Source organism: Hippoglossus stenolepis, chromosome 9 (assembly GCF_022539355.2).
Source record: "Hippoglossus stenolepis isolate QCI-W04-F060 chromosome 9, HSTE1.2, whole genome shotgun sequence".
NCBI classification, from domain to species: Eukaryota; Metazoa; Chordata; class Actinopteri; order Pleuronectiformes; family Pleuronectidae; genus Hippoglossus; species Hippoglossus stenolepis.
The window spans coordinates 24040056-24066205 of record NC_061491.1 but is presented as its reverse complement, the minus strand read 5'-3'; the positions used below and the strand labels follow the sequence as shown (position 1 = coordinate 24066205).

General features: G+C 41.7%; 5 protein-coding genes across 8 annotated transcripts in view; all 5 read right to left on the bottom strand.

Annotated features, from left to right (window-relative positions):
• Positions 1-17264, bottom strand: part of LOC124851060 (granzyme A-like) — a 23941-nt gene extending 6677 nt beyond the window's left edge. Inside the window, exons 1-5 of one of the 2 annotated variants that reach the window (XM_047341354.1) lie at positions 16886-17246; positions 16670-16811; positions 16188-16326; positions 15808-16083; positions 14192-15712 (exon numbers count right to left, since the gene is read on the bottom strand). In XM_047341354.1, coding sequence (XP_047197310.1) covers positions 15554-15712; positions 15808-16083; positions 16188-16326; positions 16670-16811; positions 16886-16949 — 780 coding nt within the window. In that variant the 5' untranslated portion in view covers positions 16950-17246 and the 3' untranslated portion in view covers positions 14192-15553. Of the gene's footprint in view, positions 1-14191; positions 15713-15807; positions 16084-16187; positions 16327-16669; positions 16812-16885 lie in introns of those variants that run through there. The other variant, XM_047341355.1, reaches the window with a different exon arrangement.
• Positions 386-2545, bottom strand: LOC124852414 (granzyme A-like). Its single transcript, XM_047341356.1, has 5 exons — positions 2291-2545; positions 2067-2208; positions 1482-1620; positions 1108-1377; positions 386-1012 (listed from the first exon to the last, which is right to left on the bottom strand). The coding sequence occupies exons 1-5, from the start codon at positions 2352-2354 to the stop codon at positions 854-856; spliced, it is 774 nt and encodes a 257-aa protein (XP_047197312.1). The 5' UTR covers positions 2355-2545; the 3' UTR covers positions 386-853.
• LOC124852415 (granzyme A-like) lies at positions 3634-9806 on the bottom strand. Of its 2 annotated transcripts, none has more exons than XM_047341357.1 (6): positions 9091-9806; positions 5645-5805; positions 5421-5562; positions 4815-4953; positions 4441-4710; positions 3634-4345 (listed from the first exon to the last, which is right to left on the bottom strand). In XM_047341357.1, the coding sequence occupies exons 2-6, from the start codon at positions 5706-5708 to the stop codon at positions 4187-4189; spliced, it is 774 nt and encodes a 257-aa protein (XP_047197313.1). In that variant the 5' UTR covers positions 5709-5805; positions 9091-9806; the 3' UTR covers positions 3634-4186. The 2 variants fall into 2 exon arrangements, with proteins under 2 accessions (XP_047197313.1, XP_047197314.1); XM_047341358.1 differs by having other exon boundaries at positions 5645-5785.
• On the bottom strand, positions 3634-12496 carry LOC124852413 (granzyme K-like). Of its 2 annotated transcripts, XR_007032958.1 has the most exons (6): positions 12337-12496; positions 12117-12258; positions 11438-11576; positions 11058-11333; positions 10746-10962; positions 3634-4128 (listed from the first exon to the last, which is right to left on the bottom strand). XR_007032958.1 is itself a non-coding variant. In XM_047341353.1 (5 exons), the coding sequence occupies exons 1-5, from the start codon at positions 12398-12400 to the stop codon at positions 10804-10806; spliced, it is 780 nt and encodes a 259-aa protein (XP_047197309.1). In that variant the 5' UTR covers positions 12401-12496; the 3' UTR covers positions 10291-10803. The 2 variants fall into 2 exon arrangements, 1 of the variants encoding a protein (XP_047197309.1); XM_047341353.1 differs by lacking the exon at positions 3634-4128 and having other exon boundaries at positions 10291-10962.
• Positions 17265-19334: 2070 nt separating the features above from the next.
• Positions 19335-26150, bottom strand: part of LOC124852390 — a 15333-nt gene continuing 8517 nt past the window's right edge. The window contains exons 8-15 of the mRNA XM_047341284.1: positions 26092-26150; positions 25644-25872; positions 25076-25201; positions 24877-25000; positions 20886-21254; positions 19805-20116; positions 19521-19661; positions 19335-19438 (exon numbers count right to left, since the gene is read on the bottom strand). The exon at positions 26092-26150 is cut by the window's right edge and continues 36 nt beyond it. Of these exons, the coding sequence (XP_047197240.1) occupies positions 19335-19438; positions 19521-19661; positions 19805-20116; positions 20886-21254; positions 24877-25000; positions 25076-25201; positions 25644-25872; positions 26092-26150 (1464 nt within the window). The remainder of the gene's footprint in view (positions 19439-19520; positions 19662-19804; positions 20117-20885; positions 21255-24876; positions 25001-25075; positions 25202-25643; positions 25873-26091) is intronic.

Genomic DNA, 26150 nt, shown 5'->3' with positions numbered 1-26150 from the left:
CAGCTGAGAGAAAGAAAAGTTGAGAAAGACAGACAGACCATGTGCCCTCTTTATTTCGGCCTCTGTCTCTATGACGACAGAAATGTTGGTGTGGGGTTTTAACAGTATAAGAACATGGATCAGTGATGATTAGATCAGTGGTTCTCAACTGCCCTGGCTTCGGGACCCACCATCACCCCTTAATGACAAGCCGCGACCCAAATCGAGGAAAGTTTTCAACTTCTCAAATGTATTTAATGAAAAGATGGTGCAGTTTGAACATGAGATAGTACAGAATATCACAGTATGCCAACACAATAAAACAAGTTTAATGATAAACCAAAACGACCAGCAGGTGGCGATGCTAGAGAGGGAAATATTCCCTTTTACACTCAATTAGCTGCATTTTAATTAAAAAACAAAAAGTGCATCTTAGGGACACAAGGTAATACAACATACATAACAATTCAGTAACTTCTGCCTTTTTTAACAGACTCAACGATGCTTTCATGCACAAACATGAAATAAAAAGGTCCACCTACTGAGAAGTAGTTTCAAAAAGACTCAAATTATGAAGCTTTAGCTGAGAATACTCACTCACTGAATCTATGACAACCAACACTGCACTATGGAAAAAAAAAAGATTTAGGAAGTGGTGAATCTGTCTGGTTGGCATCAGTCTGGTTGAAGGACTCAATAATGTCCCTTTGGTGATTTGCTTTCATGATAAACACGTGTCTCTCCAGTTTAGATTTCAAAATAAAATCACCTTGGCCTGTTTTATTGCAGCAGAAGCAGAAATCTCCCTCGTATCACCTCACATAGAATTGATTAACATGGTCACAAATACAAAATCCTTCACAGCAGGTGCTCATTAAATGTCAGACTTCTTCATTGTCTCTTTGATCCAGCTGAGTTGTTCCTCTGTGAGATACGAAAACACTCCTGGTTTTTTAATCCGGCCAAACATAGATCCGAAAGAAGTGACTCCAACCAGCCCTCCGCTGCACATCAGTGGGCCTCCTGAATCCCCCTACAGAGAAAACCACAATCACTGACAGGCAGTTCAGACACTGACAGGAGGGACGGCAGTTAAATCCCTGCCAACAAACATTCCCCGTTACTTACATGAAAGACGTCAGCTACATTTTTCTTGTCTGAACCGGCACATATCATGCTGCTGGTGATCACGGGTTTGCTGTTGTAATATTTAGCAGAGTTGCACTTCTCTCTATCGACCACAGTCACATTGCCGGACATCAAGACGTCGGACATTTCCCCGTTGTTTGTTTGGCCCCATCCTGCCACCATGCAGCTGGTCCCTGCTACCGGATCTTTGATGGCATCATCCAATTTAAGATACTTCACCGTCTTTGTTCCCTTCACAGGTTTGTCAAGCTGAAATGAGAAAAGAACAAAATCTATTAATGCTGACTATCTTCACATATATTGGCTGATTGTTCCATTTATTCATTAACATTGATGCTGTAATGTTATTTTACCTTGAGCAACATGAGGTCATTGCCCTTTGTAGCTGAAACATACTGGGGATGTGGAAAACGCTTCTTAACCTTTCTGACCTGCCTGGACTTGTCTTCATTTGCCTTGATGGAGTGCACCCCCAGCAACACGGTCGCAATTCTGCAAGAGCAAAAAAACTGTATTGTGTTTGATTACAATTCACATAACTGCTCTGCACGCTGATATTTAAAGTGTTTTTAGATAAGATAAGATAAGATAATCCTTTCTTAGTCCCTCAACAAGGACGGCAGCAAAGAGGACAGTCAGAAATACACACCAGTGAAGTGATGATAAGTAAACATGCGATACTTATAAGTGCAAGGAAACACAAATGAACTAGTATGTGAACAGAATATATACAGTTGGAGAGTATATCCCTCATTAGATTGATCGTATTACAGTGATCATGTGCGTCCAGTATGATAAAGTAACTGATTAAGTCATAATTAGTTTATGCATTCAGATCTTGTTAACTTGTTATTTTATCCAACACATTTGCATCGGCAAATAAATCCGAAGATTATTGTTGGCGCATGTTCTGAAATGTTGTAATTATGGTAACGCACTCTTTACAGTGGGCAGCAGTCAGGACCCATGATTTATGGATCAGTATCCCTCCACATGCTGGTCTGGTTCTCAGAAGCAGAGCCATGTACGGCAGCGAGTGGGGCTTCACTTCTGTCCCATCGATAATCTCAGAGCCATCACCTAAAACCAAAATTCAGATGATACATTAAAAAAATAAAAAAAGTAGTAGCTGAAATATTTAAATCAGAAATGTTGTACTCACTTGAGTAGACAATGAGGAGGACCATGCAGGAGAGGAGACCGGTGAAAGCCCCCAGGCAGGACATGTCTTCTTATCTCTCTCTTTGATGTGATGGTGAGATGCACTGAAGCCCCCCTCAGTGCTCACACTCGTCTTTATGTCTTGAAGTCAAAGGATGTGGTCTGACCTTGGAAACTCATGAGTCAGCGTATTGGACGCAATCTTGACATGAGAACTGATGTGCACCATCTCTGTGCAGAAGTCTGTGGTAACCGCTGTTATAATTTACAGCTCATCTGGTCGGGTGGAGACTATAAGTGATGCAGTTTTTTTCAATCAGTACAAAAATGTAATTATAAAACAGGCACATAACACTAACAGCTAATAAACTGTGGGATAGCAACCAAATATGAAAAACTAATCAGTGAGCATTAGGCATGGTTCCTATAGTCTTTATACTGGATCAGCTTCACCTTTATTGTACAGGTAAGAGAGTGGTAATACTTTCACTAACTCTGTGTCAGAAAGAAAATACACATCATGTTCTTCAATAATCTTCAAATGAACAGAACACATCAATCAAGTCATCAATCTTACTGCATTAGTTAATTCCTACTGACAGTTTGCCACCACAGACACTAACAAATTGCTTTCTGATTACACCATACCTACACATTGTCAGGTATGACTGGGGAAACAGCTTTTTAGTGTATGTGTAGGTCTTAGACAGTGAATATAACTCTGGTACAGTACATTTCTACTTTAAAATATCCCAAATACACCACGGATATAAAACCAAACAAAACTAAAGGTGAAGGTGTGAGAACGGCAATATTTGTGCATGGAATACTTTCTCTGAAAAACATGACATCTATTTCATTTCTTGACTCATCAATGTTAGCTGAGTTGAGATCTTTTTCATTTTGAATCACTGCGTTGTAAACGTCATTTGTTTTCCAATGAGCTTTGGCCTTGGTCCCAAAACCTCATTGGATGTAGGCAGCACGCACTGATATAAAAAGTACATGTAAAAAAATCTAAAACTGTGTTTGACTGAGCTGCACACTGCTGCAAACACCCCCCCTCCCATCTCCAGCACCATGGACTTCCTCTTCTTCTCGCCTCATGTGATTCTCACTCTCTTGTCATGACTCACCTCCAAGAGACCTTCATTTTATTTAAAACATCACCTGGATGTTTGTAAATGTGAATGTAACTTAACACCTTTATTCAGAAGGAGAGGAACGGCAATTTTAGAAAATGGCTGAGTTCTCTTGACATTTGCAAAAAGTAAATATGATAATTTCATTTTTTGTAAATGACAGATGACCTGAAGAAGAGTAAGAGAAAGAAAACACAACATATAAAATGATTTGTTTTTATTTGAACACTGATCTTAGGACCCTGAAACCAGAGAAAACACGGCGCTGGGAGGGAGAACAAAACGTAAAAGAGTCAGCTGAGAGAAAGAAAAGCTGAGAGAGAAAGACAGACAGACCATGTGCCCTCTTTATTTCAGCCTCTGCCTCTATGACGACAGAAATGTTGGTGTGGGGTTTTAACACAGTATAAGAACATGGATCAGTGATGATTAGATAATACTTCATGGCCCAGAATTTATCTTTATTACAACACTTGTTTTCCACAAGACTTGAGCTGAAGCCTCAGTTTCAATTTAGGCTCTTGATGCAGGAAGTGGTGAATCTGTCTGGTTGGCATCAGTCTGGTTGAAGGACTCAATAATGTCCCTTTGGCAATTTGCTTTCATGATAAACACGTGTCTCTCCAGTTTAGATTTCAAAATAAAATCACCTTGGCCTGTTTTATTGCAGCAGAAGCAGAAATCTCCCTCGTATCACCTCACATAGAATTGATTAACATGGTCGCAAACACAAAATCCTTCACAGCGGGTGCTCATTAAATGTTAGACTTCTTCATTGTCTTTTTGATCCAGCTGAGTTGTTCCTCTGTGAGATACGAGTACACTCCTGGCTTGTCAATCCGGCCACACTTGGTTCCGAAAGAAGTGACTCCAACCAGCCCTCCGCTGCACATCAGTGGGCCTCCTGAATCCCCCTACAGAGAAAACCACAATCACTGACAGGCAGTCCAGACACTGACAGGAGGGACGGCAGTTAAATCCCTGCAAACAAACATTCACCGTTACTTACCCCACAGGTGTCAGCTTCATTTGTCCCGTCTGAACCGGCACATATCATGCCGCTGGTGATCACGGGATGTCTGTTGTAATATTCAGGAGAGTTGCACTTCACTCTGTCGACCACAGTCACATTGACGGACATCAAGACGTCGGACATTTTCCCGTTGTTTGTTTGTCCCCATCCTGCCACCATGCAGCTGGTCCCTGCTGCCGGATCTTTGATGGCATCATCCAACTTAAGACACTTCACCGTCTTGGTTTCCTTCACAGATTTGTCAAGCTGAATTAAGAAAAGAACAAAATGTATTGATGCTGACTATCTTCACATACATTGGTTGATTGTTCCATTTATTCATTAACATTGATGCTGTAATGTTATTTTACCTTGAGCAACATGAGGTCATTGCCCTCTGTAGTTGAAACATACTGGGGATGTGGAAAACGCTTCTTAACCTTTATGACCGGCCTGGACTTGTCTTTTTTGGCCTTGATGGAGTGCACCCCCAGCAACACGGTCTTAATTCTGCAAGAGCAAAAACACAGTATTTTGTTTGATTACAATTCACATAACTGTTCTGCACGCTGATATTTAAAGTCTTTTTAGATAAGATAAGATAAGATAACCACCAGTGAAGTGATAATCAGCAAACATGCGATACTTATAAGTGAGAGAAAACACAAATGAACTAGAATGTAAACAGAATATATACAGTGGGAGAGTATATGCCTCATTAGATTGATCGTATTACAGTGATCATGTGCGTCCAGTATGATAAAGTAACTGTGATTAAGTCATAATTAGTTTATGCATTCAGATCATGTTAACATGTCATTGCAAATAAATCCGAGAGAAACATAATGCTGCATTTTCTATAACCACATAAAATTTCTTAGATTTTAATCAGTACATAATGTCTTTTACACTGTCAATTAAAAATGAAGATTATTGTTTGGCGCATGTTCTGAATTGTTGTAATTATGGTAACGCACTTTTTACAGTGGGCAGCAGTCAGGACCCATGATTCATCGATCAGTATCCCTCCACATGCTGGTCTGGTTCTCAGAAGCAGAGCCATGTACGGCAGCGAGTGGGGCTTCACTTCTGTCCCATCGATAATCTCAGAGCCATCACCTAAAACCAAAATTCAGATGATACATTAAAAAAATAAAAAAAGTAGTAGCTGAAATATTTAAATCAGAAATATTCTACTCACTTGAGTGGACAATGAGGAGGACCATGCAGGAGAGGAGACCGGTGAAAGCCCCCAGGCAGGACATGTCTTCTTATCTCTCTCTTTGATGTGATGGTGAGATGCACTGAAGCCCCCCTCAGTGCTCACACTCGTCTTTATGTCCTGAAGTCAAAGGATGTGGTCTGACCATGGAAACTCATGAGTCAGCATATTGGACGCAATCTTGACATGAGATCTGATGTGAACCATCTCTGTGCAGAAGTCTGTGGTAACCGCTGTTATCATTTACCGCTCATCAGGTCGGGTGGAGACATTTGTGATGCAGTTTGGCCATTCTCCGTAGGCGCATTGGCCTGCGGGAGAATATACTACCTAGTGAGACTGTTGTGCGCCATTCACCGCCGCGGCGTGGCCATTCTCCGTAGGCACATTGGCCTGCGGGAGAATATACTACTTAGTGACACTGCATAAGGTTAGAGGGGAATGTACTACCTTGTGAATGTAACAGTGAATAACCAGCGGATCGAATGCTCTAAACCCAGCAACCACCAGATTTGCAATGAATAGTATTTTACATCGGAACAGATATACACATTATTCAGGCTCAAGGGGGCAGGAACTCATGATCTTTTGGGCATGCAGAATGTCCTCCTTATGGAATCTGACGTAGCGTTGGTATGCAGAGGATGACCAGCGGCCCATTGCCTTGCAGGAGAACATACTACCTAGTGAGACTGGTATGTGTGCGCCATTCAGGAGATTCTGCTGTCCTAGTGCTCCTAGACCTGACGGCCGCTTTCGACACGGTCGACTATGCAATCCTAATGTCACGCCTGGAAAACTTTGTAGGGATTAAAGGTACAGCACTCAGGTGGTTTGAGTCTTACTTAACAGATAGGAGTTTCTCTGTCCACCTGGGTGACTACTCCTCTAGGAAGGCCCCACTTACATGTGGGGTACCTCAAGGATCCGTTCTAGGCCCTGTCCTTTTCTCTCTATATATGCTGCCCCTAGCCTCAATTTTTGAAAAATATAATGTCTACTTTCACTGCTTTGCAGACGACATTCAAATATACTTGCCCCTGAACCAAAAAACTAAGACATCACTGCAGCCCCTCTTTGATTGCTTAAATGACGTAAAATCATGGATGGACTCAAACTTCCTCAAATTAAACAACAATAAAACTGAGGTTATCATATTTGGACAACCAGAACTGCAAGATATGGTCTATCTTGGGCCTTTGGCTTCTTATACTCACTCCACTGTAAAGAGTCTTGGTGTTCTTTTTGACAGGGCTTTTAATTTTGAAAAACAAATCTCCTCAGTAGTCAGAGGTAGCTTTTTTCAACTGCGACAGATAGCCAAGGTAAAGGCTTACCTCCCACAAAAAAACCTAGAGAGAATTATCCACGCATTCATAACCTCCCGTCTGGATTATTGTAATTCCCTGTATGTAGGCTTAGACAAATCATCCATTAAACCAGTGGTTCTTAAGCTGGGTTCGATCGAACCCCAGGGGTTCGTTGAGTCACTCTCCGGGGTTCGGCAGGGGTCAAGACACACACAGTATAGCCCGGTTCGCACTAGCAATGTCGGGCCGTTTTTGTCGGCCGTCAAAAAAATTGGCAATACACAATTTTTCTTCGCCGTGTTAGATAAATTCAGCCCACTCGTATTATTCGTGACGTCACGCTCCGCTTGGCCATCATTGGCTGCAGCTGATCACGCCACATTGCGTGATCAGGAACTTGGTGCGCTCAGTAGTCGACTTGTGGCTGTTGTGACTGTACGCCATTTGTGATTTTCTTTTAATCTTTCAATCCCTTCATACTAACTATGTCGAGCAAAAAAAGAAAGTGGTTGGACGAATACGTACAATATGGATTCACGTGTATAAAGGAACGTGATGGGAGTCAGCGTCCTCAATGCATGATTTGCAATGCCAAGTGGAGCAATTCTAGTCTAGCACCAGCAAAACTAAAGCTGCATGGAGATGGGAAATACAAGAACACAACGCTCGCTGAATTCAAGGTGAAGAGAGCCAGATTCGATGAAAAGGCTACTCTGCCTGTTCTCAGCTTTGTACCCATCGACAAACCGATCCTCACAGCATCGTACGAAGTTGCGTACCTGATCGCAAAGCAAGGCAAACCACACACCATTGGTGAAACACTAATAAAATATATACCTATGTTTTGAAGAAATCATATTTTATTTTTCCAATTACGAAGGTTTCGGTGAATGCACTGATGAAGCTTGCAGGGTTCAGTACCTCCAATAAGGTTAAGAACCACTGCATTAAACGCTTGCAGCTAGTCCAAAATGCTGCTGCCCGCCTGCTGACTAGGACAAAAAAGAGAGACCATATTACACCCATGTTGCGCCTCTTACACTGGCTTCCTGTTTGTCACAGGATCGTTTTTAAAATCTTACTTTTAACTTTTAAATCTCTTAACGGACTGGCACCGTCTTACTTATCGGAACTTCTCTTTATGCACACTCCAGTTAGGGAACTGAGATCAGCCACGCAACTGCTCCTTGACAAACCTCAGACAAGGCTAGTAACCAGAGGTGATCGCGCCTTCTCAGTAGCCGCCCCAAACCTGTGGAACAACCTACCACTTCACATCAGATCTGCCCCGTCTTTAACAAACTTCAAATCACTACTAAAAACACACCTGTTCTCCCAAGCTTTCATCGCAGCTAATTTTATTTATCTTATCATATATCTTTTATTTTGTTTTATTTATTTTATATTAATAATTGTATTTTATTTGTATTACTTGCACTATAATGTATTACCTTTTTACTGTCCTTTTGTTGTACCATTACTCCTGTAAAGCACTTTGGTCAACCAAGTTGTTTTAAATGTGCTATATAAATAAAATTGACATTGACATTGATCACCGTGGTGTGGCCATTTGCCTTACTTCTGTGCAGAGCGAATGACTCTACATGAACAACTAAACTTTTACCGACCCGAGTACTTAAAAGGGCATTTTAAGAAATGATAGCCGAGTAAGTGTTGAGGCTCTCACTGTGTGCAGGTAAACTTGGTTCTAAAGTTCCGAGGTGACGTTGAACTAGGCCGCGGCTAGCTTTCAAAATAGGATCCTTGATTTTAGTAAGTACGAAAAATACCTGAAATCCACTATGGATTCCGTAGCGGGCATCATGGCCTGTCATATATGAAGATTTTCTTATATGTATATCTGCGTATACATATTACATTACATTACATGTCATTTGGCAGACTCTTTTATCCAAAGCGATTTACAATTAGTGCATTCACCATCTATGAGGGGCCATTTGAGGGGTTCAGTATCTTGCCCAAGGACACTTTGGCATGCAGATGGGAAGACTGAGGATTGAACCCCCAACCTCTGGTTGGAGGACGACCACTCTACCCACATATAGATATTATATTCATATAAATGAATATTTCCAGAATAACAAAACAGATTACCTGCTAGAATTGGATTCCTATGGGAATCAGGAATTGTTGCCATAGGAGACAGGAGAATCAAACCCATGGCTGGAGCTGGGACTACAGCTCCCATAATCCTGTTGGAGTGACGTACCAGGAAGTACTGAAACACGACCCGGCTCGCAGGTGTTGTTTACATCACGTGCAGGGAAGATGGCGTATTATTCGAGACTGAATTGTTTCAGTCATAACGTGCAGTGCAGATTTCATTCAACAGGGGGGACAGGATGGAAGCCCAGCGGTTGCTTCCTCTGCCTTCGAGGGACAACATCCCGAGGTGAGGGAGAAGTTGGTGGAGCAGCGAGGCCCCGGGAGGAAGCCATCTGCGAAGCTGCCACCAGCGTTTGTTCGGCCTCGCGGAGCCTCCCCTTAGTCGAGAAGTAGTTGAAAACCTCTTCGTGGCTCAGAACCGATGAATTAAACGCTGCGGGCGCGCAGCTCCTCCAGGATGTGGTGCACGCCGAGAGGCCCGCGGGAGCCACGGCGCAGACGCTGGACGTCCGATTCACACGTAGTGAATCTCGAAGGACCGAGCCCAAATTTCGGGAATAAAGCGAATTTCTTCATCGGAGGACTCACTCGCATTGAGAGAGACAAACGACCCACGGAGGAACAACGGTCACTTGGTCAACCGCTGAGACGCTGAAGTAACTGGTAGCCATACTGCTGCAGCAGTGTGAGCAAAGGGGATGATGGGAAATTCCTCTCTGGTTAAATAGACCACCTGATGATGTATGTCACCTGATTGGCGCAGCGCAGCTCGAGTTGCCTGCCAGAACTAGCTCGCCGGCGTCGCCACATTTAATTTCTTGACTCATCAGTGTTAGCTGAGTTGAGATCTTTTTCATTTTTAATAACAGCTTTGTAAACGTCATTTGTTTTCCAATGAGCTTTGGCCTTGGTCCCAAAACCTCATTGGATGTAGGCAGCACGCACTAATATAAAAAATACCTGTAAAAATATCTAAAACTCTGTTTGACTGAGCTGCACACTGCTCTAGTCCTTGTTGGTGTTTGTAAATGTGAATATAACTTTACACCTTTATTCAGAAGGAGAGGAACGGCAATTTTTGAAAATGGCTGAGTTCTCTTGACATTTGCAAAAATTTAATATGATAATTTCATTTTTTGTGAACTACAGATGACCTGAAGAAGAGTAAGAGAAAGAAAACACAACATATAAAATGATTTGTTTTTATTTGAACACTGATCTTAGGACCCTGAAACCAGAGAAAACACGGCGCTGGGAGGGAGAACAAAACGTAAAAGAGTCAGCTGAGAGAAAGAAAAGCTGAGAGAGAAAGACAGACAGACCATGTGCCCTCTTTATTTCGGCCTCTGCCTCTATGACGACAGAAATGTTGGTGTGGGGTTTTAACACAGTATCAGAACATGGATCAGTGATGATTAGATAATACTTCATGGCCCAGAATTTATCTTTAGTGCAACACTTGTTTTCAAAAAGACTTGAGCTGAAGCCTCAGTTTCAATTTAGGCTCTTGATGCAGGAAGTGGTGAGTCTGTCTGGTTGACATCAGTCTGGTTGAAGGACTCAATAATGTCCCTTTGGCGATTTGCTTTCATGATAAACACGTGTCTCTCCAGTTTAGATTTCAGAAATCTCCCTCGTATCACCTCACATAGAATTGATTAACATGGTCGCAAATACAAAATCCTTCAAAGCGGGTGCTCATTAAATGTTAGACTTCTTCATTGTCTCTTTGATCCAGCTGAGTTTTTTTTCTGTGAAATACGAGTACACTCCTGGCTTGTCAATCCGGCCACAATCATCTCCGAAAGAAGTGACTCCAACCAGCCCTCCGCTGCACATCAGTGGGCCTCCTGAATCCCCCTACAGAGAAAACCACAATCACTGACAGGCAGTCCAGACACTGACAGGAGGGACGGCAGTTAAATCCCTGCAAACAAACATTCACCGTTACTTACCCCACAGGTGTCAGCTTCATTTGTCCCGTCTGAACCGGCACATATCATGCCACTGGTGATGACGGGTGTACCGTTGTAATATTCAGCAGAATTGCACTTCTCTCTGTCGACCACAGTCACAGTGACGGACATCAAGACGTCGGACATTTTCTCAACATCCTTGTTTGTTTGGCCCCATCCTGCCACCATGCAGCTGGTCCCAGCTGCCGGATCTTTGATGGCATCATCCAACTTAAGACACTTCACCGTCTTTGTTTCCTTCACAGGTTTGTCAAGCTGAATTAAGAAAAGAACAAAATGTATTGATGTTGACTATCTTCACATATATTGGCTGATTGTTCCATTTATTCATTAACATTGATGCTGTAATGTTATTTTACCTTGAGCAACATGAGGTCATTGACCCTTGTATCTGAATCATAGCCGGGATGTGGAAAATGCTCCAGAACCTTTATGACCTGCCTGGAATTCTCTTCATTTGCCTTGATGGAGTGCACCCCCAGCAACACGGTCTTAACACTGCAAGAGCAAAAACACAGTATTGTGTTTGATTACAATTCACATAACTGCTCTGCATGCTGATATTTAAAGTGTTTTTAGATAAGATAAGATAAGATAATCCTTTCTTAGTCCCTCAACAAGGACGGCAGCAAAGAGGACAGTCAGAAATAGACACCAGTGAAGTGATGATAAGTAAACATAAGATACTTATAAGTGCAAGGAAACACAAATGAACTAATATGTAAACAGAATATATACAGTGGGAGAGTATATGCCTCATTAGATTGATCGTATTACAGTGATCATGTGCGTCCAGTATGATAAAGTAACTGTGATAAAGTCATAATTAGTTTATGCATTCAGATCATGTTAACATGTTATTTTATCCAACACATTTGCATCAGAAAATAAATCCGAGAGAAACATAATGCTGCATTTTCTATAACCACATAAAATGTCTTAGATTTTAACCAGTACATAATGTCTTTTACACTGTCCATTAAAAATGAAGATTATTGTTGGCGCATGTTCTGAAATGTTGTAATTATGATAACGCACTCTTTACAGTGGGCAGCAGTCAGGACCCATGATTCATCGATCAGTATCCCTCCACAGTATTGTGTGGTTGTCTGAAGCAGAGCCATGTACGGCAGCGAGTGGGGCGTCACTTCTTTCCCATTGATAATCTCAGAGCCATCACCTAAAACCAAAAATTTGATGATACATTTAAAAAAAAAAGTAGTAACTGAAATATTTGAATCAGAAATGTTGTACTCACTTGAGTGGACAATGAGGAGGACCATGCAGGAGAGGAGACCGGTGAAAGCCCCCAGGCAGGACATGTCTTCTTTTCTCTCTCTTTAATGTGATGGTGAGATGCACTGAAGTCCCCCTCAGTGCTCACACTCGTCTTTATGTCCTGAAGTCAAAGGCTGTGGTCGGACTATGGGAACTCACGAGTCAGCATATTGGACGCAATCTTGACATAAGATCTGATGTGCACCATCTCTGTGCAGAAGTCTGTGGTAACCGCTGTTATAATTTACAGCTCATCTGGTCGGGTGGAGACTATAAGTGATGCAGTTTTTTTCAATCAGTACAAAAATGTAATTATAAAACAGGCACATAACACTAACAGCTAATAAACTGTGGGATAGCAACCAAATATGAAAAACTAATCAGTGAGCATTAGGCATGGTTCCTATAGTCTTTATACTGGATCAGCTTCACCTTTATTGTACAGGTAAGAGAGTGGTAATACTTTCACTAACTCTGTGTCAGAAAGAAAATACACATCATGTTCTTCAATAATCTTCAAATGAACAGAACACATCAATCAAGTCATCAATCTTACTGCATTAGTTAATTCCTACTGACACAGTTTGCCACCACAGACACTAACAAATTGCTTTCTGATTACACCATACCTACACATTGTCAGGTATGACTGGGGAAACAGCTTTTTAGTGTATGTGTAGGTCTTAGACAGTGAATATAACTCTGGTTCAGTACATTTCTACTTTAAAATATCCCAAATACACCACGGATATAAAACCAAACAAACCTAAAGGTGAAGGTGTGAGAACGACAATATTTGTGCATGGAATACTTTCTCTGAAAAACATAAAATCGATTTAATTTCTTCACTCATCAGTGTTAGCTGAGTTGAGATCTGTTTCATTTTCAATAACAGCTTTGTAAACGTCATTTGTTTTCCAATGAGCTTTGGCCTTGGTCCCAAAACCTCATTGGATGTAGGCAGCACGCACTGATATAAAAAATACATGTAAAAAAATCTAAAACTGTGTTTGACTGAGCTGCACACTTCTGCCCCCATATCCAGCACCATGGGCTTCCTCCTCTTCTTCTCGCCTCATGTGATTCTCACTCTCTTGTCATGACTCACCTCCAAGAGACCTTCATCTTATTTAAAACATCACCTGGATAATATAGTCCTTGTTGGTGTTTGTAAATGTGAATATAACTTTACAACTTTATTCAGAAGGAGAGGAACGGCAATTTTAGAAAATGGCTGAGTTCTCTTGACATTTGCAAAAAGTAAATATGATAATTTCATTTTTCATAAACTACAGATGACCTGAAGAAGAGTAAGAGAAAGAAAACACAACATGTAAAATGATTTGGAGGACCATGCAGGAGAGGAGACCGGTGAAAGTCCCCAGGCAGGACATCTCTTCTTTTCTCTCTCTTTGATGTGATGGTGAGATGCACTGAAGCCCCCCTCAGTGCTCACACTCGTCTTTATGTCCTGAAGTCAAAGGATGTGGTCTGACCATGGAAAATCACGAGTCAGCATATTGGATGCAATCTTGACATGAGATCTGATGTGAACCATCTCTGTGCAGAAGTCTGTGGTAACCGCTGTTATAATTTACAGCTCATCTGGTCGGGTGGAGACTATAAGTGATGTAGTTTTTTTAATCAGTACAAAAATGTAAATGTAAAACAGGCACATAACACTAACAGCTAATAAACTGTGGGATAGCAACCAAATATGAAAAACTAATCAGTGAGCATTAGGCATGGTTCCTATAGTCTTTATACTGGATCAGCTTCACCTTTATTGTACAGGTAAGAGAGTGGTAATACTTTCACTAACTCTGTGTCAGAAAGAAAATACACATCATGTTCTTCAATAATCTTCAAATGAACAGAACACATCAATCAAGTCATCAATCTTACTGCATTAGTTTCGCAAATAATAATTAATGGATCTTGAGAAAGAAAAAGAATCTGGCATATTTACAACCGACTGATATCTATCAGTGTGTACAATTTGGTGCAGCCTGATTTAATTTAATTGGACTGAATACCTGCACGTCTGCAGACAGTGGTCCCAACACGGTAAGGTCTCAAAACAAAGGTTGGACTCGATGAAACGTCGACTCCGTCTCTGTCGTCACTACAGTGTTTTGTTTACCAGGCATCAGAGCTGAGACTCATCGAATGTTGGAGCAGACGCTGTGTTTGACTGAGCTGCACACTGCTTCACCCCCCATCTCCAGCACCATGGGCTTCCTCCTCTTCTTCTCGCCTCATGTGATTCTCACTCTCTTGTCATGACTCACATCCAAGAGACCTTCATCTTATTTAAAACAACACCTGGATAATATAGTCCTTGTTGGTGTTTGTAAATGTGAATATAACTTTAAACCTTTATTCAGAAAGGAGGGGCATGGCAATTTTTTAAAAAACGGCTGAGTTCTCTTGACATTTGCAAAAAGTAAATATGATAATTAAAGAAAAATTTGGGGGGGAGGGCCCCCAATCTCCACCTCAGATCAATAATGCGTCATAACCAGGGCCCCACGTTCCCCCAAGTTCAAACCAAACCGTGAATGTGAGCAAACTAGGGCTGGAATGTTCTTTACAAGTTGTTGAATTGAATTATACGTTTGAGAAGGTTTGTGGGAACCATCTGAACTACAGATAACCTGAAGAAGAGTAAGAGAAAGAAAACACAACATAAAAAATGATCTCTTTTTGTTTGAACACTGATCTTAGGACCCTGAAACCAGAGAAAACAGAAAAGCTGAGAGAGAAAGACAGACAGACCATGTGCCCTCTTTATTTCGGCCTCTGCCTCTATGACGACAGAAATGTTGGTGTGGGGTTTTAACACAGTATAAGAACATGGATCAGTGATGATTAGATAATACTTCATGGCCCAGAATTTATCTTTATTGCAACACTTGTTTTCAACAAGACTTGGCCTGAAGCCTCAGTTTCAATTTAGGCTCTTGATGCAGGAAGTGGTGAGTCTGTCTGGTTGACATCAGTCTGGTTGAAGGACTCAATAATGTCCCTTTGGCGATTTGCTTTCATGATAAACACGTGTCTCTCCAGTTTAGATTTCAAAATAAAATCAACTTGGCCTGTTTTATTGCAGCAGAAGCAGAAATCTCCCTCGTATCACCTCACATAGAATTGATTAACATGGTCACAAATACAAAATCCTTCACAGCGGGTGCTCATTAAATGTCAGACTTCTTCATTGTCTTTTTGATCCATTTGAGTTGTTTCTCTGTGAGATACGAGTACACTCCTGGCTTTTTAATCAGGCCACACTTGGTTCCGAAAGAAGTGACTCCAACCAGCCCTCCGCTGCACATCAGTGGGCCTCCTGAATCCCCCTACAGAGAAAACCACAATCACTGACAGGCAGTCCAGACACTGACAGGAGGGACGGCAGTTAAATCCCTGCAAACAAACATTCACTGTTACTTACCTGACAACTGTCAGCAATCCTCTTCCCGTCTGAACCGGCACATATCATGCCGCTGGTGATCACGGGTTTGCAGTTGTAATATTCAGCAGAGTTGCACTTCACTCTGTCGACCACAGTCACATTGACGGACATCAAGACGTCGGACATTTTCTTAACACTGTTGTTTGTTCGGCCCCATCCTGCCACCATGCAGCTGGTCCCAGCTGCCGGATCTTTGATGGCATCACCCAACTTAAGACACTTCACTGTCTTGGTTTCCTTCACAGATTTGCCAAGCTGAAATAAAAAAAGAACAAAATGTATTAATGCTGACTATCTTCACATATATTGGTTGATTGTTCCATTTATTCATTAACATTGATGCTGTAATGTTATTTTACCTTGAGCAACATGAGGTCATTGACATTTTCAGCTGAATCATAGCAGGGATGTGGAAAACGCTTCTTAACCTTTCTGACCTGCCTGGACTTATCTTCATTGGCCTTGATGGAGTGCACCCCCAGCAACACGGTCTTAATTCTGCAAGAGCAAAAACACAGTATTGTGTTTGATTACAATTCACATAACTGCTCTGCAAGCTGATATTTAAAGTGTTTTTAGATAAGATAAGATAAGATAATCCTTTCTTAGTCCCTCAACAAGGACGGCAGCAAAGAGGACAGTCAGAAATAGACACCACTGAAGTGATGATAAGTAAACATGTGATACTTATAAGTGCAAGGAAACACAAATGAACTAATATGTAAACAGAATATATACAGTGGAAGAGTATATGCCTCATTAGATTGATCGTATTACAGTGATCATGTGCGTCCAGTATTGTTAGCGCATGTTCTGAAATGTTGTAATTATGGTAACGCACTCTTTACAGTGGGCAGCAGTCAGGACCCATGATTTATCGATCAGTATCCCTCCACAGACTGGTCCGGTTGTCTGAAGCAGAGCCATGTACGGCAGCGAGTGGGGCGTCACTTCTGTCCCACTGATAATCTCAGAGCCATCACCTAAAACCAAAATTCAGATGATACATTTGAAAAAGTAGTAACTGAAATATTTAAATCAGAAATGTTGTACTCACTTGAGTGGACAATGAGGAGGACCATGCAGGAGAGGAGACCGGTGAAAGCCCCCAGGCAGGACATGTCTTCTTTTCTCTCTCTTTGATGTGATGGTGAGATGCACTGAAGCCCCCCTCAGTGCTCACACTCGTCTTTATGTCTTGAAGTCAAAGGATGTGGTCTGACCATGGAAACTCATGAGTCAGCATATTGGACGCAATCTTGACATAAGAACTGATGTGAACCATTTCTGTGCAGAAGTCTGTGGTAACCGCTGTTATAATTTACCGCTCATCTGGTCGGGTGGAGACTATAAGTGATGCAGGTCATGATCAGGGTGCAGACGTGTCAGTGAGGGTGGGCCCAGAACGCAGCCGCTAAACGTGGAGGCTGGTGTCGACCTTCTCAGCTTCATTTCCCTTATGAGTGGCTTTAATCACGATTCAGAGGAAACCTAGACTGCTGGAGGGAAGTGAACGTGACACAAGGCGGGTGGGACAAATGCACAAAAAATGAAACTCTTAGAAAGGTTTATTTTAATTCATTGTTACCTTGAATAAATTGTTTTTTTCATCAGTACAAAAATGTAAATGTAAAACAGGCACATAACACTAACAGCTAATAAACTGTGGGATAGCAACCAAATATGAAAAACTAATCAGTGAGCATTAGGCATGGTTCCTATAGTCTTTATACTGGATCAGCTTCACCTTTATTGTACAGGTAAGAGAGTGGTAATACTTTCACTAACTCTGTGTCAGAAAGAAAATACACATCATGTTCTTCAATAATCTTCAAATGAACACAACACATCAATCAAGTCATCAATCTTACTGCATTAGTTAATTCCTACTGACACAGTTTGCCACCACAGACACTAACAAATTGCTTTCTGGTTACACCATACCTACACATTGTCAGGTATGACTGGGGAAACAGCTTTTTAGTGTATGTGTAGGTCTTAGACAGTGAATATAACTCTGGTACAGTACATTCCTGCTTTAAAATATCCCAAATACACCACGGATGTAAAACCAAACAAACCTAAAGGTGAAGGTGTGAGAACGTCAATATTTGTGCATGGAATACTTTCTCTGAAAAACCTAAAATCTATTTAATTTCTTGACTCATCAGTGTTAGCTGAGTTGAGATCTTTTTCATTTTTAATCACAGCTTTGTAAACGTCATTTGTTTTCCAATGAGCTTTGGCCTTGGTCCCAAAACCTCATTGGATGTAGGCAGCACGCACTAATATAAAAAATACATGTAAAAAAATCTAAAAACAAACACAAGTATTGGCTAATACTATTTGAAAAACGTGTGTCTTTTTGATACAGTCTTTTAGAATTTGTTACCACATCTACGTGATGGTGACGTTTCCCTTTCAGCATTGATTTTGAACACAAGAGGCTTTATATGACGTGACTTTATGTTATGTAACTTCTGGCCAATGAAGAAGATTTCACATTTATTGACATTAAGCCTTTTGAAATAAACCAAACGCTCTGAGGTTTTATTTGATACAAATTAAATTAAAAAACGGCTGAAGTTCAAATCAGTGCAGTAATAAAAAATAATTCAGAGAACATTTTGCCAAGCAGCTGTGTTGAACTCACAGTGCTAATGTAAACAATAACTTACTCTCTAAAGAAAGAGGGCTTCATATATCCCACCTTGTTTCACAGGTTTAAGTAAAGCTTTGTCGACACTGCAAACATCAATGTGTCCACCCTCGATTATTCATGCAAACAGATTAGCTTTGATTAGCGATGGTTTGATATGATCTCAGAATCAACGAAACAATAAATTGCAGGTATAATCTTTCAGTGTTTGTGAAAGAGATGAGAAGATGAGAAGATTCCAGTAAGTATGACACTAAAATACCACAAAAAATACAGGCACGACTCTTCCTCCACATACTGTGTGTACAACTGTAGTTCAATTACGTCATTGTCACAGGATTGTGACGTACGGCCGGTGGAACTCTTCAAATGTAGAAATAAACGTGTTTGCTGCAGTTTGTGCTTTGATGCGCTGCTCTTGTTCATATTTGTTTACGACAGGTCGGCACTTTCGCCTCTCGTCTCTCTGCTGATGATTAGTGAGTGCCACAGTGGCGCCCAACACGGGGCCCAACATGGCGCCCGACACATCCAATTGAGTGACAGCTCCGCAGCAGCTCCAGTCAGTGGCTGCACTGACTCAAATGGTGGAGGAGATCATGGCGATGCACTGGGAGCAGGCGGCGGTGAGCAGACAGCAGCGTGAGGTGCTCTACTGAGCAACCTCCACAATGATCTACAACACGGATCATTTTAATCTTCACTTACGTGGTGACTGGTCAGGTTCTCAAGAACTTCCAAACATTGGTCCTGTTTTTCCAGGTTGGAAAGCTCATCTCTTCCTTTCAGTTATATATTCAACTTTTTCTGGATTCTTCATGTTGTCATTCCCTTAGTGGATGGATGTTTACCCCTTTTCAGCCAGTTCCTGTGGTTTCTCAGGGATCAGATCAATAATTACACCCTCCATTGATCTCAACTCCTCTGAGACGTCATGATCCAACTCAAAACCTGGAGAAGAAGAAAAGACAGGAGGGATGCATGTTTAACAGGCTGGTTTGTTATGAAAAGTATTGGATATTCATTTTCTTACACAACAGAGGAGACTTGCCTTTTTTGATGATACGATAAAGAATCCACAGTGGAGGAACCAGGGACACGATCTTGAGCAGCTTCAAAATGACAGGGATCACGTTGTGCTGCTTAGTAGAATCTGCTAAGGAGAAGAGAATGTCTATATATGACACAGAGATATAAGAGTTAACAAGCAGCAGTTTTTAAAATGTTGTCAGTGTTGACCAGTCATTGTGATGAAACAAATCTTCCTAAAGTCCACAACAACAGACAAATATGTAGTTTACACGAAGTCCTTCCTACCCGTTTTGAAGTGTAAAGTTGTAGGATCACTTTGAAGGATCCTTTCACCACCAGTCACAGCGTCAGGCCGAACAACGAAAGCAGCGACGTGGATGAAGGTCTCCGGGGCTGGAGTCAGGTTGGAGATGTTGACGCTCATGAAGGCAGAGCCATCGGTGTAAGAGTATAGGACCGTGTCACATGTGCTGGTACACGTGGTCACGTTGTAACTGTGTGGTGTCATCTGCATAAAGGCAGAGATGTTCCAGCTAAGATTCAACTGACCGTTGCCCACTGATGCTGCCTTCACTGCCGTCTGTGGAGCAAGTGGACCTGTGAACGAGAATAAACAAGCCAGTCAGGTCGGTTTCACACTTGTAGTCCAGCTCACGTGAGCTTGAGTGTCTTGTGCAGAAGTTTCCTTCCCCTTAGGTGCCAAGATTGTTGCTGTTATACATCACAAATATAACTGATTAGGGTTTGGGTATGGCTGCTTTAAAGTCTAGTATCATATAAATGAAATGGTTGGAATTCTATGCTTGGCTCTTTGCAGGTAGGGGGGGAAACACATACACATGTAACATCAGCAATGGCTCGGTTGTGTCCCTGCAATTCATGACAGTGTGACAGTAGCCGTGTCTCAATTCAGGGGCTGCGTCCTTCGGAGGCTGCATCTGAAGACCAACTGCATCACAGTGGTGCGACTAGACTGTACTATTTCCAAGGCTCTTCCAAACGCAGCGGACAAACGATTAACTGTTTTTCAAGGGGTTAATGGAGTCGGCAAGCAACGAGACATCCGATGCTTAAGTAGCAGGCTTCAAATCAGCCGTACGCATTAAAACTTTCTCATCGTGACAAGGTGGTGACGGGAATCCCCTGTAGACCAGACCGTCTTGTCTTGGTTCGGCCTTCGTTTGCATCCTATGTGCATTATGTATCCACATGTGTAATGTGTGTATCTCTATGATTTCCATGTGAGATATGAACATGCACAAGCAATGAAAACAAAGCTCCACCTGGAACAATGACGAAAATCCACAAAAATTATCATATTTACCAGTTTATAACTTGTAAACAACTACGATGAAGCATTACTCACCCTGACAGACAAACATGTGCGGCTCGTCACAGAAGCGAGCCAGCAGCTTCTCGTCTTTATCCAACATGGACTCCAAACTGGCACAGAGGCTTCTGTGATTCCTCCTGTACCAGTGTGTGTACTTCAGCTCTTCCCCGTTCACCCAGGTCCAGTTGCTGAGGCTGCTCTGACGCCGCAGACCGAGCCAGAAGCTGACTTTGCTTCCAAGAGTGGCATTGAGGACAGAAAAGTATTGCTCCTCTGTGTTTAGCACGGCCAGGTCCACATAGTACCGCTGACAAAACTCCCGCGCTTTGGACCAGGACATGGGTCTCTGGAACAGGAAGTGATGTGAGGGAATCTGAGCCACCGCTACGACAAGGCACACCACTGAGTCAGGGGGACAAAACAGAAAGGAAGAATGGTTGAGCTATTAACAGCTGTGTTTCTGACCTGATTCCATCACTGGGCATGGATGGATGACTGTATTTTAATACTGGAATGTCCTCCAACTAAATCCAGTATTTGTTTAATTTGAGTTTTTTCTTTCATACAAAATACAGAAATACAAAATACAGAAATACAAAACACACAACGACCCTAAAGAAACACAAAATTACATCAAACTGATAAAAACGGCTGCTAATAACCACAAAAACATGCAGGATGACTAAAAAGATGTAATGAGATGTAAAATCATCTCAAAATATAGCTGCAAAACAATACTAAGACATAAAATGTGGCAGCAAAGATTCACAAAAAGTCTTGTTTCTCTTTCAAACTCAGGGACCAGCTCATATGTTGGACAGATGGGGTCCCATCAACACGTTTGACCATAAGTGCATCTTATTCTGTCTTAGTCATACAATTATACAACAGCCAGGGTACAGGATAAAGACTCTCGTAATACTATACTGCAGGTGGTATGGTTTTTTTCTTATCATGTAATAAAGATCTTCAGAAAACAGCACTAGTCTGTCAGGGGGGGGGGGCTGTGATATATTCTAATTCTAAGATTATTAAATAAAAATGAGTTCTACCCAATGAAATAAAAAAAAAAAATCGGAAATAAATCACATCTCATGTCAGCTGCTGCGCTTGTGCATGATCTCTCTAAATCATTCTGACTTGAAATGAACTATAAGTCAAAGCATGTTTGTTTACCCAGAACAGCCAGTCGCAGCAGAATCTGCATCTCGCAGGCAAACATCAGATCTTTTTTTTCCAGCAGTATTTCCCAAATCTTATAATTCTGAGTATGGAGATTGTCTTTAGGCCAAATTCTCATCCTCTGTCCCCTCTCGTCTGCCTCAAACTCCTGCTGCTCTGGAAGTTTTATTAAATCAGCTCTCAACCGTGTGAGGTGATGCAAGAGGTGGATCAGGGGGGCGTGGCTCACCTGCTGGCTCCCTGCATTCCAGAAAATACTCCATTTCCTGGTCATTACCTTACAATGGTTCAGCTCTTATGTGTTTATTTAAGGGCCAACAAGAGCTATAAATACATCTCCAGACTTTCTGATGGTGAAACAACAGACTGTGTACTTTGGCAAAGCAAGTTCCTGAACAGGCTGAATGATGCAACTCAAACTGAACAATGGGACAAAGGCGTCCAGCTTTTGTAGGAGCTGCTAAAAATAGCGTTCTGTAGCCCCTCCTTGATTCAAGTGCTATATAGCAGCCTGGATATTATTAATTCGAGCGCACTTTGTCACATATCAATCCGACAATGAGTTGCTGGAACAATCCACAGCGTGAGAAAATGCATGACATGTCCTCAAAGAAGGTACATCTGCCATCTTGGGTTTTAAAGGTGACCTTATTGCAAAGAAAACATGTAAGTGATATCCAGGGGCGCATCCTATTTCAGGAGATCTTGTTTTGCCAGTTTGTCCTTGAACTCGTGCTCAGTGTTGTGAATATATGATGATGAGTTACTCTCTCTCTCTCTCTCTCTCTCTCTCTCTCAAGAAGAAGAAGAAGAAGAAGAAGAAGAAGAAGAAGAAGAAGAAGAAGAACAAGAAGAAGAAGATACTAATTTAATTATTTTAATATATATTCGTGTTATCATTTTATCATATGTGTTAGCCATCATTGTTACACAAGATAGACAAAATATCCATAAAATATAATACAAAAACCATGCAGTTAAATGACTGTATCATCAGTCTTCTGGTTTTCTACATCCTGACATGATCCCTGAGGTGATTATGACAGATGAGCGACAGCATCAGTTGCAGCCCCACAGGCGACATGTGCACATATAGGTACGTTTTCAGTTTTATTCTTCAAACACCCACGGGGATAGTTGGGGTCACAAGTCCTGAGAGGCAGTGCCGTTTGCAGGAATTAACCTCGTTTCAGTTTCTAAATTCACAATTCTTTTTTAAAAATTTGATTTGTTTTCTGGAAGTTTGCATTGCACAGCGTCTGTGTGTGTGTCTGTGTGTTGATGAAGAGTGGTTTGGTGCCGTCTGAGAAACGGATGCCTGAGGTGACAAAGTCAAAACCTCACATGTTGCACAATGTCCTCTACTCAGTCACAAGGCATATCACTCAGGGTCTTCAAAGGAAGTCTTCACCACAACAGGCACAAAGTGTTCTCTCAATTCTGACATGACAAGTTCTAAATGAAACATCTTTCAACACGCAGACTTTTGCTTCGCTTTCATTTTATCGATGTGAAACATAAGTGTGGGAGCTATGTGACGGCTAAATAAGTCCTAAAATCAAATTCCCCAAAACTTGCACTCTGATTATCTGCCAGAAAAAATCAAGCAGTGCCAGTTCAGACACAGACACAATACATTCACATAAGAAAAATCTTTAAAACTTCAACCACATTTTTATATGATTGTCTAGATGTACTTTATTTGTCTGTATAATACAATTGTGTTTTGCTACTACTTCTGTAAGGTACAATAAGTAACTTCGGCCTCTAGGGGTCTCTCAATCAAAACAATAACGAACGAACCAAAAAGACCTTGATGTCGTGAAGCAGGAAATCTACCTGAAAATCATGTTCACAGATGAGATCATGTGTTTTATTCACGTTACACAGCAAATGGCAATAAAATAATCATTATCCGTTACATGTAGCTATCCAAAGCAACTTCCAATTGGGCTGGGATTTGAAGCGTCAACCTTTTGGCTGGAGGACGACTGCTCTTCCCCTCAGCCACAGCCACTACTAAAGAAAAGGAAAGGAAGGAAATAAACGCACACTTGCTAATTGGCTAGCAGTGAAATCTGTGTGGCGTTAAAACTGATGTGATGTCATTGAAAGGCGACCAAAATGAATACGATTGTGGATTTCTCTGGGTTTGAACATTGTTGGAAGCATTTTGGATAATGTAAGTACACAAGTCAACAGAATTGTCAGATATAATACAAACTTTAACACGATGGTGTTATATGTCCTTTTATTTATATGTCCTGTTGTTATTGTTTCATGCTCTCTCGACATTTTAAAGTAAATTGCTACATAAAAAACATCCACAATGATTTGTACGAATTCACCCTGAAGGAGCCAACGTCTTATCTTAGTGTGACAACACATTTGACTTTGAAGTAAACAGGCTCTGCAATGTGGTTACTTCAGAGCAGTGGCACAGGAAATGTGCAGGCTCCAGACAGTGTTATTACCAAGAAAGTTGTGATGTTGATGATTAAATGTCCCAGACGTGGAAGCACTGGTCGGCTGCAGCAGAGAAAATCTGAGTACTGTCGGGGTTTGAGGCCAAGTGCAGAACTCGACGAGAATGACCTAAATAAAACAATAACAGCAAGATTTAAGGTTAATGGTGAAATACATGGTTTCCCCCTAATGTGTCACGATTCTGTTCTGTGTTCTTGACTTTTGATTTATCTGTTTCGATTTCAATATTCTCACAGATCTCCCGGAGAATAATTCATGGATTCTGATGAAGAAATGTGATTTGGTGCAGTGACTGTTGGGCCTTGGTGGAGGTGTGAGCTCTACTTCTAGTTGATCATATTTCAGGTTCTCTAACCTGTGAGCTGACAGACCGGGTTGAGGGACGCGGACCCCCAGCTCCAGCAGGTGACTTGGTGATGAGGAAGGCCGTGGCCTGTGACCAGACACTTCTTCTTTTCAGCCCATCGTAGAGAACAGATCTGCAACTGGACACATTAGGACTTGTCCATCCAACATCTGCACACGGTAAAGTACTTCTGTGATAATTTAAGCACCTGCGAGTTGGTGTTGGCAGAATTCACACAAGTCCCCGATTGTGTGTCCCAGATTCTCAGCTCTCCGTCTTTCCATCCTCCACCTGTAGCGATGATCTTCTCTTGCCATGGACACCATCCCATCGCCTAATCACACAGACACAGTGAATAGTTGCAGGATTAAATAACAGTGTTTCAACAACCAGGATCAGGCTCCACAAGATGGCACATGACTGTAAATAAAGACGGACGACAAGTCGCCACTTCCTCCAGTTGTACAATAATGAAGCCAAAATATTCTAAATATGGGCGCTGCCATCTTGTATTGGTGACGCAACTTGGAGCCTGCACAATCCTGAGTCAGTCTCAGATGTCAATCATGACGGCTCAGCTCGATTTTATAGCATCAAAAAACGATTTAAAACCAAACCAATCCAAAAAACTTAAGGTTTAAACAAACACGAGTAGCATAATATCTAAAATGGCAGAATTTAAAAACTCGGAGATTTCCCAGACTGAAAACACAAGTAAACAGAAAAGTCACACAAGCAGTTTCTTATTCTCATGTCCCAGTTTCTAGTCCACTGACCTTAACAGCACTGGGCTGTTTCATTGTCGTCACCGGCTGCTTTGTCCTTGTGGGTCCTGCAATGTCACGGTCCCATATATGGAGGAGGCCGTCTGTGGAGCCGCTGGCCAGCCAGTCGTCTCCCGGTGACCACTGGAGGCTGCAGATCCCCTCGTCCTGCACGGCCGCACCAACCAGAGGCGCAGGAGCCCGAGGGTCAAGGTGATGGATACGTCCGAGAACTGAGCCGCTGTCAGATGGTGGAAAATTTTATTTCCCAGCGTTTGATAAATACTTCACACTGATAATAAATGTTCTGCTTCTTTCATGCTCAGGACGAATTCACCTACATTTATTTTGCTGAGGAATTAAACCGTTATTGATTAATTTCTGCTTTAGTGCAGTTTATAAAAAATGGTTTTCTGTGTAATATGGTAAACTGAAAACACACACACACACACATCAGTACCTGCTGAGTAACTGCTGCTGCCAGGAAAGAGCTCCGACCACAGAAAGGTGTGACGGCAG